The 11877-nt window shown below is 41.1% G+C and overlaps 1 protein-coding gene across 1 annotated transcript; it reads right to left on the minus strand.

Moving 5' to 3' along the window:
- Positions 1 to 1511: 1511 nt before the first annotated feature.
- On the minus strand, positions 1512 to 4745 carry LOC140835685 (uncharacterized). Its single transcript, XM_073201086.1, has 3 exons — positions 2945 to 4745; positions 2016 to 2440; positions 1512 to 1943 (listed from the first exon to the last, which is right to left on the minus strand). Exons 1-3 carry the CDS (start codon positions 4743 to 4745, stop codon positions 1512 to 1514), a joined length of 2658 nt encoding a protein of 885 aa, XP_073057187.1.
- Between the last annotated feature and the right edge of the window lie 7132 nt (positions 4746 to 11877).

Below are 11877 nucleotides of genomic sequence, written 5' to 3' on the forward strand. Positions count from 1 at the left end.
ACAAATTTTCGAAATCCCCATGCACTATCTTGCCTAGATTCCTTAACTTGTGTAATATTCAACTCTTGCAAGAAAATCCCCTTCCTAATTTCAAAAATTGCATGCTTAATCACAATATATCAATACAATATTGCATGCCCAATAGTATCTCCACATATCCCATATAAAAATATTCTCCACTATGCAAGTCTTATTTTCACACAACACAAAAATTTTATGTTAAAATTTCCTTTACAATTATTTAATTATATGGTGAGAAAATCCTGGTTCTTACATCCCTCTCTCCTTATGGGAAGTTTCGTCCTCGAAACTTGAGTTGGCTTGGTCTCCAAACAGATAAGGATAATCCTTTCGCATCTTTTCTTCAACTTCCCAAGTTGCTTCGCGCTCAGTATGGTTGGACCACTGCACCTTGACGTAGGGAATGATACGTCGTCAGAGGACTTGCTCCTTGGTGTCGACGATCCTAATGGGGACTTCTTCGTATTTCAGCTCTTCCCCCAAGTTCCCTTCAATTATGAGTGGTTCTACCTCCAACACGTGACTCGGGTCTGGAATGTACCTTCTTAGTTGGGACACATGGAACACGTTGTGGATCCTTGACATGTTTGGTGGCAGTGCCAACCTGCATGCTAGCGTGCCCACTTTTTCCAAAATTTCAAAGGGTCCAACATAACGAGGGTTCAATTTCCCGGCCTTGCTGAATCGGACAACTCCTCTCATAGGCGAGACTTTCACATACGCCTTCTCGCCCACGTTGAATTCTACAGGTCTTCTTTTAAGATCTGCCCAGCTCTTCTGTCGGTCTTGAGCTGCCTTGAGCTTTTCTCGGACAATTTTAACCTTGTCCACTGTCATCTGTACTAGCTCGGGTCCCACCACGGCTTTCTCTCCCACTTCATCCCAATAAAGTGGTGACCGACATTTCCTTCCGTAAAGAGCTTCATATGGGGCCATTCCGATGCTGCTGTGATAGCTGTTGTTATAAGCAAACTCAATTAAGGGTAGGTGAGTGCTCCAGTTGCTACTGAATTCAAGAGCGCACGCTCGCAGCATATCTTCTAAGGTCTGTATGGTCCTCTCGGTTTGCCCATCGGTTTGCGGATGATAGGCCGTACTTAGGGTCACTTTCGTCCCCATGGCCTCTTGAAATCTCTTTCAAAAGCGCGAGACGAACCTCGGATCTCTATCAGATAAGATGCTCACTGGCACTCCATGAAGTCTGACAATGTTGTCCATGTATAGTGAAGCCAACTTATCGAGATTGTAATTCATGCGGACGGGAAGGAAGTGTGCAGTCTTTGTGAGTCTGTCCACGATCACCCATATACCGTCGTGGCTTTGCCGAGACTTTGGCAATCCTACCACAAAGTCCATCGAAATATGTTCCCATTTCCACTCGGGAATTTCTAGAGGTTGCAGCAATCCTCCAGGTCGCTGGTGCTCTGCTTTGACCTGCTGGCATACCTGACATCTGGAGACGAATTCAGCTACATCTCTTTTCATTCCATTCAACCAGAAACTGTTCTTGAGGTCCCTGTACATTTACTGCCTGGATGGACTTCGAATTTTGACTTGTGCGCCTCTGCCATTATCTCTTGGCGAAGGTTGACATTGTCGGGCACACACAGTCGACCCTTCATCCACAAGACTCCCTTGTCGTCAATCTGATGATCCTGAGACTTCCCTTCTCTGACTTGCTCCTTAAGTTTAGTCAGTGCCGGGTCTCGATCTTGGTTTAACTTGACAGTCTCCTGTAGGCATGGCTGGGCAGAGAGGGACGCTAGAATTATCTTGCCTGGGCCCTTTCGACTTAGCGCATAAGCCACTTTGTTTGCTTTACCCGGATGGTAGCTTATGGTCAAGTCATAGTCCTTCAGAAGTTCGATCCATCGCCGTTGCCTCATGTTAAGTTCCTTCTGGGTGAACAAGTACTTGAGGCTCTGATGGTCTGTGAAGATTTCACATTTAGCACCATAGAGATAGTGCCTCCAAATCTTTAAGGCGAAGACAACCGCTGCTAGCTCCAGGTCATGGGTAGGATAATTCTGCTCGTGCGGTTTCAACTGTCTTGACGCATAGGCGATCACTCTTCCTTCTTGCATGAGTACGAACCCTAGGCCGTCCTTAGAGGCGTCACTGTAAATAGTGAAATCTTTATTCTCTGCTGGCAAGATCAGCACTGGTGTGGATGCGAGTTTCTCTTTCAGTGTCTGGAAACTTTTCTCGCAATCCTCACTCCAGGTGAATTTAGAATTTTTCTGTGTGAGCTTCGTCAATAGCACGGCTATCGAGGAGAACCCTTCGACGAATTTTTGGTAATACCCTGCCAATCCAAGGAAGCTTCTGATATCGGTGGCGTTCTTCGGTCTCGGCCACTCTGTAATCGCCTCTACTTTCCTTGGATCCAATGACACTCCTGTCCTCAAGATCACGTGTCCTAGAAATGACACACTTCTCAGCCAGAATTAACACTTGCTAAATTTAGCATAGAGCTTATTCTCTCTTAAGATTTGCAGAGCAAGGTGAAGGTGCTCTTCGTGGCTCGCCACGTCAGGAGAATAGACGAGAATATCATCGATGAATACCACTATGAACTGATCCAGGAATGGCTTGAACACTCTGTTCATAAGGTCCATGAATGCTGCTGGTGCATTGGTCAGACCAAAGGGCATCACTGTGAATTCATAGTGCCCGTATCTGGTTCGAAAGGCTGTCTTGGGAATGTCTTCAGCCCTGACCTTCAATTGGTGATATCCTGTCCTGAGATCCAGTTTAGAAAAGACGGCGGCTCCTTTAAGCTGATCGAACAGATCGTCTATCCGAGGTAGAGGATACATGTTCTTGATTGTGATCTTGTTCAATTCCCTGTAGTCGATGCATAATCTCATACTACCGTCTTTCTTCTTTACGAAGAGTACTGGAGCTCCCCACGGGGACACACTTGGTCGAATCTGCCTTTTATCTAGCAATTCTTGGAGTTGTTCCTTTAACTCCTTGAGTTCGGCTGGTGCCATTCTGTACGGTGCCTTAGAGATTTGTGCCGCACCGGGAACCAGGTTGATTTCGAACTCCACTTCGCGATCCGGGACCGTCCCTGAGAGTTCTTCTGGGAAAACATCTGGGAAATCTCTCACCACTGGGATGTCCTCCAGTTTCAGCTCGACTTCTTCTTTTGCCTCACTGACCATGGCTAGGTAGATGTCTTCTCCGGATTTCATGGCTTTCCAAGCTTGAGATGCGGACAATAGTGATTTTTGTCCCTTGGATTTATCGTGAAACACGACTTCTTCCTGATTTGGGGTTCGGAGTTTGACTTCCTTTCCCTTACAATCTACTAATGCATTGTTTCTTGCTAGCCAATCCATCCCTAAGATGATGTCGAAATCGACCATGATCAACTGTATCAAGTCGGCGCTAAAAGTCTGATTATTGATACTGATTTCGCACTCTCTGTAAATTTCCTTAGTTTCAATAGCTCTACTCGTAGGTGTGGCTATTCGGAAAGGTTCAGTTAGCTTATCCGGCCTACGTCCTAACTTCTTAGCAAATCTCTTAGACATAAAGGAATGGGTAGCACCACAGTCAAATAATGCATAGGCAGGTACTGATTGAATTAGAACGGTACCTGACACTACTTCAGTTGCGTCGTCAGCCTCTTCCTGAGTCATGGCAAAGATCCTAGCATTGGGTTTGTCCTCCTTTGGTTTACTAGGGCCTGCTCCAGTATTTGGCCCAGTTCCTCTGTTTGGACCTGCTGGTCGGTTGGCGGCGGTAGGACATTCTGCAATTCGGTGCCCCGCTTTCCCACATCCAAAGCATACACCGCTGGCCCTTCGGCATTCCCCGAAGTGTTTGAAGCCACATTTTGAGCATGTCTTGAGTCCTTGATAGTTAGTGGCGGGGGATTGCCCGGAGGGAGGTCCACCTGACTGATTGGGCCTCTTGAACACTGGTCTCCCTTGAGAAGGCTGGCTGTTAAGAGGTCGCTTGTTCCTGTTTTCCCCTTCTCTTCGACGAATATCAGCCTCGGCTCGGATAGCCGCACCCATCAAATCTGAAAAGTTAGTAGGTTGGTAGACCGCTAGAGCTGACTGGATCCTACTGTTCAATCCCTTCTTAAAACGGTGCAATTTCATATCTTCATCCGCCATAATCACTGGAGCATATGATCCAAGGGCATTGAACTGGGAGGTATATTCCACTACTGACATATCTGGGGCATGACTGAGATATTCGAACTCACTTAGCTTCTGCAGTCTGACTTCTGCCGGGTAGTACTGTTTCAGAAATGTTTCCCGGAAGATTCGCCATGTGATTGGCCCAGCAGCGGTCATTGCTGGCGAGACTGCTTCCCACCATTTAGCTGCCTTGTCTTCCAAGAAGGGCACTATCACGTCCACTTTTAGTGCATCCGGGACTTCCAACAGTCTCAACTGAGTTTCCACGCTTTTTAGCCAACTCTGGCTAACTTCGGGGTCGGCAGCGCCACTGAAAGTTGGGCACCTGTTTTTGCGCAGTGATTCATAATGAAACTTGACCCCATGCTGTGGTGGAGGTGGGGGCTGCTGATTAGCATTGGGATTCACTAACCCCTGAAGTGTCGTCGCCACGATCGTGGCTATAGCCATTAGGTCCGCTTGATTGAGGTTGAACTGAGGTGGAGGCCCGTTGCCTTCTTCATTCGTGTTGTTGTTGTTAGCATAACGGGGGTTGCGGTTCTGTCTTGGTGGTCTACCGGCCATTTCCTACAAGTTAAACGCTTCTAAGAATTTGTTGAATATATCGAAAAGATTTAATAGATAAGTTATGCTGGAACAACTGAGTAAATAAATAAACATAACTTGAATATAGATGCACGACTGAGATAAATAATAATCATATTTTATTAATTTTCGAATTTAAAGAAACAACTGAATGAACAAAGCGTACTGAATGGAAATAAGTCATGCTGACTGAAAATAAAATAGCAACAATGGAAGGATAAACTCCTAGTAATAAGGAAAGGTAACTAAGGAACTCTAATCGTCTATCTCTCCATCTCCTATGGCAGCTATAGGCTCATCTATCTCAACAGGTGCTTCTTCTTCCGGCTCCTCCTCCGGCTCTTCCTCTTGCAGTATCTCCACCATGTGCGTGAGTTGGGCATTCTCTGTAGTAAGCTGAGCATTCTCTGCATTGAGCTGGGCCATCTGCGCCTTCCACTCCTGAACGTCTGCCTCTGCCTCGTCCAATAGATCTACGGTACACTGGTGGTGCAGTTCGTACCCCTTCTTGTTCTCCTTGATCTTGTTCTTCAGTGCTTCACCATGTTGAGTCAGCTGGTAGTTCACCTTGGCAATACAGCTTATAGCCTCACTCAAATTTTCTAGTCTCTTTTTGCTCCTGGTATTCAGCTGTTTTTCTTCCTCCAATTCTTTGCGATAGCGCTCCACATCCTCTCGCAACTTTCCATTTTGATATTTGCACTGCTCTATGACGTCCCGTAGGTCCATGTTATCTCCCCTAACTAGTTCACCTTGATAGATAGACTGATTAAGGCGGACTTGAATCTCTTCTTTCTCGGCGGTTAAGGTTTCGACCTCACTCCTTCTCTCACTCAATCGGGCTCTAAGTCGTCGAATCTGACGGTACTGATAGTGAAGGGCAAGCTCCTTCAAACGAAGGGCAGCTTGGACACGAGTACGGGGTCGCATGGGAGTCGGTGGAGCCATTTCCTGAAATCAAAAGTGGAAATGCTCAGAATCCGAAATAGACAGTATATAACAAGTGAGAATATGCAATATATATGAAATTTTCGAAATTTAAATAAATATATTTTTTTTCCAAAAATGGAAAGTTTGGAATTAGACATATGGGTTCGAAGCATATGTCGAGAGGATTCCAGAACAGTTGACGGAATCGAATTCGGAGTTTCCTACGAAAAGTTATAAGGGTTACAAAATTTTCCTAAAACGGAAAAAACGACGTTTCGGGGGCCTAAACGGAGGATTTTCGCGATTCCAGGGTGGTGATCACGACTTTAGGGTCGTGAGCCTTGTTCGTTGGGCCGTTTCGGAGGGGATAGCATCGGCCTCGAGTTAAAATTCCACCGAAAATTTTTCGTCTTTTTTTTTTTTGAAAATCGATCTTTCCCAACCGGACTATGAACCTGGCGGCTCTGATACCACTTAAATGTCACGCCCCGAAACTCGGGAATGACACCGGCATTGTTTGAAAATCACATAATCGCAACAACAAGCCTCTTGTAGCACAGTATATACCGAACCAGTTTAATATCATAATCTCATATTAAATAACCATTGTCTTTACAATTGCCAAAATAAATGAGACGACAGAGTTTTCAAATGCGGAAACGTAAGACTGAAATAAATTAACTTAAACGTAATCAATTTTCTCGAAACGTTCACCATCCCCAAAACTGTTCGGATTCTTCCTCCTCAATCTGTTCTTCGGGCTTATCTGGGGAGGGTCGTAAGGGGGGTGAGTATTTGGGAATACTCAGCAAGTGGGGGAAAATCGAGCACAATAAAGACAACATGCATAATTTCGAAACATAAATCATGAGTTTCATACGTACTTCATAAATATGCATAACATTGACACAACACTGCGACTCATCTACTTTCTACGGTTTACTGACGTCAGTCCCTAATTTTTACTCCTCTAAGGGGGCGAGGCCGTATAGCGGTTATGTCCCCCACCGCGTAAGGGTACGTCGTGGTTGGGATTCTCTCCCGTATACAGTCGACTCCTCACAGTGCTTTTAAAATCGTATGACAATTACACGAAAGAGTAGAAAGAAGATTGTACTCGACTATTTATTTTCCTTGTACAAAAATTTGAAAACATGCATACCCGAATCTGAAATTTTAAAGTTTAAAAATAAGCCCACTTACAGTATTTTAATTGCTAGAAACGTGGATGATTGGCTCGGGAATAGGATCGCTCCTTGCTCCTTCTTCGGACAGAACTTCGGCTAATTTCTAGGATGATTTTCGTGCAGTATTTTGGCTAGGGAGGAATGCTGGAATTTCGAACCTTTCAGCTCTGAATTTCGAAATTCTAAGTGTGAGAATGAGTGGGTATGGTGTGGTATTTATAGGCCAAGGGGTGGGAGCTTGATATGGCATTCAAATCATGCCCAAGATTGGCCTCAATCTTCACGTTTTTGGCTTCGATTCTCCATCCCATAATGAGTTATTTGGCTACCTAAATTGGTGAGATTACATTCTTGATTCCTTCCCTTCTTGCTTGGCTCGAGATTTGATGCTATGCTAAGGGGTTTGAACAAATCTTTGGTTATTTGTTGCCAAGTATCCATGTATCTATCCATCACAAAAATCTTGGCATATCAAGACACAAATTTTCGAAATCCCCATGCACTATCTTGCCTAGATTCCTTAACTTGTGTAATATTCAACTCTTGCAAAAAAATCCCCTTCCTAATTTCGAAAATTGCATGCTTAATCACAATATATCAATACAATATTGCATGCCCAATAGTATCTCCACATATCCCATATAAAAATATTCTCCACTATGCAAGTCTTATTTTCACACAACACAAAAATCTTATGTTAAAATTTCCTTTGCAATTATTTAATTATATGGTGAGAAAATCCTGGTTCTTACACCTAGCCCACTGCACCCTCATGTACGAAGACAAGAATCCGCGCGAGTGCTTTCTCTTGCGCCTATGGACTCTAACTCGACAAAGCCCCTTCGCCTGAGCCACCCCCCTCACCCTCACCCTCGTGGCCCTCACTGGACCACCCTCAGACCTATCCTAGCCCAGATCTTACCACCCATGCCGAGCCACGATCCCTGAGCTCAGCCTCACTCTCGGGTGGCTTTGGGAAGAGACCTAGCTCGCTTGGTCTCTTCCCTAGCCATTGTGCTTGGCTAGAACTCTTCCTCACACCCAACCACGTCCCGCCCGAGCCCTGGTCAAGCCCATGGTCGAGTCATGTGTTGGTTACTCCCTAGCCGTGCCCTTGTGTCCCGACATGCAACAATTCGTTCAAGCTTGGTTCCTAGCGTGTGCAGCCCTAAACCGAGCACCTTATGACCCTTAAACTCATGGAAAAAAAAATCCCTCCTTGATCCCCTAACATGGCATCTGCTTCATGCAATAATATATCAAGTTTTTGGAACATAAAATCATGCTTTCATAACACTACAAGCATAAAAACGAAAATATTAATTAAAAAAATCATGTTTTTCATGCAAACATAATTCAAAACAATATTATGGTGTAATAGATGAAAAAAAATAGTTAAGACGTGCCTTTGCGTATATTACGCTCGAAAACGAATCGACGATGCAAAGAACGTCAACATAGAACCTAGGCTGAATTTTCCTTGCAAGAACCGAAGCTTTTCCTTGAAGAGTTACTCGTGTGTGCATGTGTTTTGCTGATGGGAAAGAGTCCTTGTGGTTTTGGGGAAGGGGACGTGCATAGATAAATAATGGGGAGGGTTTATGGGCTTAAGTATTTGTTAATAAAACATGGGTGCAAGCTAGGGCCATTAGTCTAGTATAATAGTTCAATAAGCCATTAGTTCATATTTAAAATATTTAGTTTAGGAAAGTTCGTGAAAATATTAGCCGAGTTCTTGAAAATTTCATATTTTAGTCAAAAATCGAATATCATTAAAAATTACGTCTCATCATATCAAATCACCTCAAACTTCTAATTCTTAAAAATATCATAAAACATCAACCTTATTTTAAAAACTAATATTTAATAAAAATATTTTTCATTTTTCGGTCATCGGTCTTCGTTCATCGATTGCATCTCGAATAACCTTTAAAAATACAGTTTACATGTATTCGTGTAGAAAGTATATTTTATATAAGCAACTATGCACATCATATTCAATTAAGCAGTTAAAAATATTTAATTAGCTATTTTTCATCCTCTAGATTTGCATCCAGTTGGATTACGTCGTTTTAATTTTGGACCTTAGAATTAAAAATGTAATTGTGACTAAGTGGAGTGAATTCATCATTTTTTCAAATATGTCTTGTTTTCAATTCCTTCCATTAACATTAGTACTGATATTTTTATTTGTCAACTCAACAAATGAGCCAAGCTCAAACTTACAAGCCACCTAAACGAGCCGAATTCGAGCTCGAGATCGCGAGCATATTATTGAAAATGTTTGAGAGCTCACGAGTCGAATATCTTTAGGCTTGTGCTTGATTTGATTAAATTTTTGAGCTCAAAATCGAGTTTGAGTTTGGCTTGATATGATTAACAAACGAACTCAAACGAGTTTTTTATCGAACCGAACTTCGAGTAGTTCGCAAACGGTTTGATTCATTTACATCCCTACGTGGAATCATTCGAATCTTACTACAAAAATAACTTGCTAAAAAACTCGAATTTTTTTTTTGTCAAAGTCAGTTGTGTCTTCAAAAGGAAATTGAAGACCACAAAAAAATAATATTATTATGACAAATATAATATTTATAATTAATGGAAATGAGTTAACTAGAAATCTTGATCACGTATAGCTCCACACACGGATATCGCTATCCTCATGATAAGTATCTTCTGCTATCAAAGACGCCTAATTGATCATCTCATTGTACTTTGGAGTATTGTACAACGAGGCCATGTAGTCACGAACATTTGAAGCATCTCAAATCAAATATGATCATCTTAATCAATATATATGGAAGGAATATAATCTATTTTTTATTTGAATTTTTTGTTGTTAATAATATTATATTTATTAAATTATAAAATCTTATCTTTCTAAACTATAGATATTTATGATAAGAACTCTATATATGATATTAGTTTTTAAAAAAGTTTATTTTCTAATAAAAATTTTGTTTACATATCTTATAAAAATTTTATTTATGGAATAAATTATAGAGCAAAGAAATGATTTATATTATAAATGATAGCGGTTGTGGTGACTCTTCGATAGAGAAGAAACGCTGCAGAAGCAATCACGGGAATTAAAGAGTTACATTGAAGCGATCAAGTACTCAAGTCAAGGCTTATTGTTGTGTTGTCGTAAACTGTTTGAGACATTAAAAAACAACACCCGTGTAAAGTGTTGGTTGAAGAGTTTTTTTTTGCTCCGGGTTTCGACGATACAACTATTGCATCCATGGTTTTGTTTTTGTTTATTTGGAATTCAATTTACTTCCTTGATTTGTCAAACAAGATTATTTTCGTAGTTTCACTGGTATTGATTTTGTAAACTATTTACAAATTTCTAGTAAATATTTTGCCCTGAGACGTGTGCATGATTTATTCTGTCTTATTTTATCCATTAAAGTTTATGTGTGTGTTTAATTAATATATTCTGCTACATGTTGTGAATAGGTATTACAACACTTACACAAAACACCAAAATCTGATAAACACAATCATAGTATTTTTATACTTTTATGTTAAACAATTCTTTTAATTGGTATCAGAGTCTACTCTTGATATATTAAGTGTGATTCTAGTTATTTTCGATTAAACAATAAAAATTACAGTGGACGTGTTATTTGTCAACACAGATTTTCGCCTACCAATTTTGGATGGATCCAATTATGCTCTTTAGAAAGTCCAGATGAGGGAGGGTCTACATCAAATTCATCAAAGAATAACATGGCAACGTGTTTTACATGGTTGAAGTCCACCAAAAATGGTAGATGTAGATGGTGACAATCGCACCAAACCATAGAGTGCATGGACAACTGATGAAGTTCAAACTTCGAATTTCAACTCAAAAGCACTCAACGCAATTTTCACTTCGGTCGACATCAACGTGTTTAGCTTGATCACCAATTGCATCTGTGCCAAATATGCATGGGAAATTCTTCAAAATCATCGTGAAAGATCTAATAGTGTGCGCAAAACCAAGCTAAAGATGGCAACCTCTAAATTTGAAAGCTTGAGGATGGAAGAAAACGAAAATCGTCAAATATGATCGTAGGCTTTGTGATATTGCAAAAAAAGCCTTCAGTCTTAGTGATCCATTGTCAAATGAAATAATGGTCAGCAATATCTTAATATCTATTCTAGAACGGTTCAACATCAAGATCTGTGCAATTGATGAGTCTAAAGACACATCCACGCTTAGTTTGGAGGATTTGATTAGTTCTCTCAGAACTTTCGAGATAAATCTGGACTTGCAGAAAAGAGACAAAGAGAATACTATTACACAGTAAGTTTCCGATGACTCTGTCAATGACTTAATTCAATTATCTCATGAGTCAACGAGTCTGATTTATGTGAAGGTTTCATCTCTTGATTACAAAGAAATTTGGCGATTATCTAAAAAGGATGAGAGACAAGAAGAAATTTGTTCAACCACCCAAACTGCCAACTTTGGTTGCTCCTGAGAAAAGTAAAAGGCTTGCACTTACTCAAAGGCAATTTAGACCAAGGAATGAATTGATGATTCAACCAGATATCAAAAGATTTTAATCGGTTCGGTACATAGTATGTTCTGGATTTGGTACTATGCAAATGAATGTGCCAACAGAATTTGAAGGAACAAAGGTATGACAGTCTCCTCAAGTTATGAAGAATCTGAAGAAAAGCAAGAATCTAGTAGAGAAAATCACACCTCTCTGTCTATTGTTTTAACATAAAAATGATGATTGACGATGTTTCCTCTGGTGTTGCAACACCTGGTCGCAACATCTCTTCAAAATCAGTGTGTCTTAATGAAAAAACTCTCAGTGATTCGATTAATCTGGAAACCCAGGATTTTGATGAAGATGAAGTCACCCTAGAAAGTGTGAAGAATACGTATGAGGAATTGTATGAAGAATGGATCCAAAGAAACAAGTTGAACTCGATTTTTCCAAAGGATAATACAGATTTGAACGACCATATGTCACGAATTGAAATTATGT

Source organism: Primulina eburnea, chromosome 7, assembly GCF_022965805.1.
Source record: "Primulina eburnea isolate SZY01 chromosome 7, ASM2296580v1, whole genome shotgun sequence".
Lineage (NCBI taxonomy): Eukaryota > Viridiplantae > Streptophyta > Magnoliopsida > Lamiales > Gesneriaceae > Primulina > Primulina eburnea.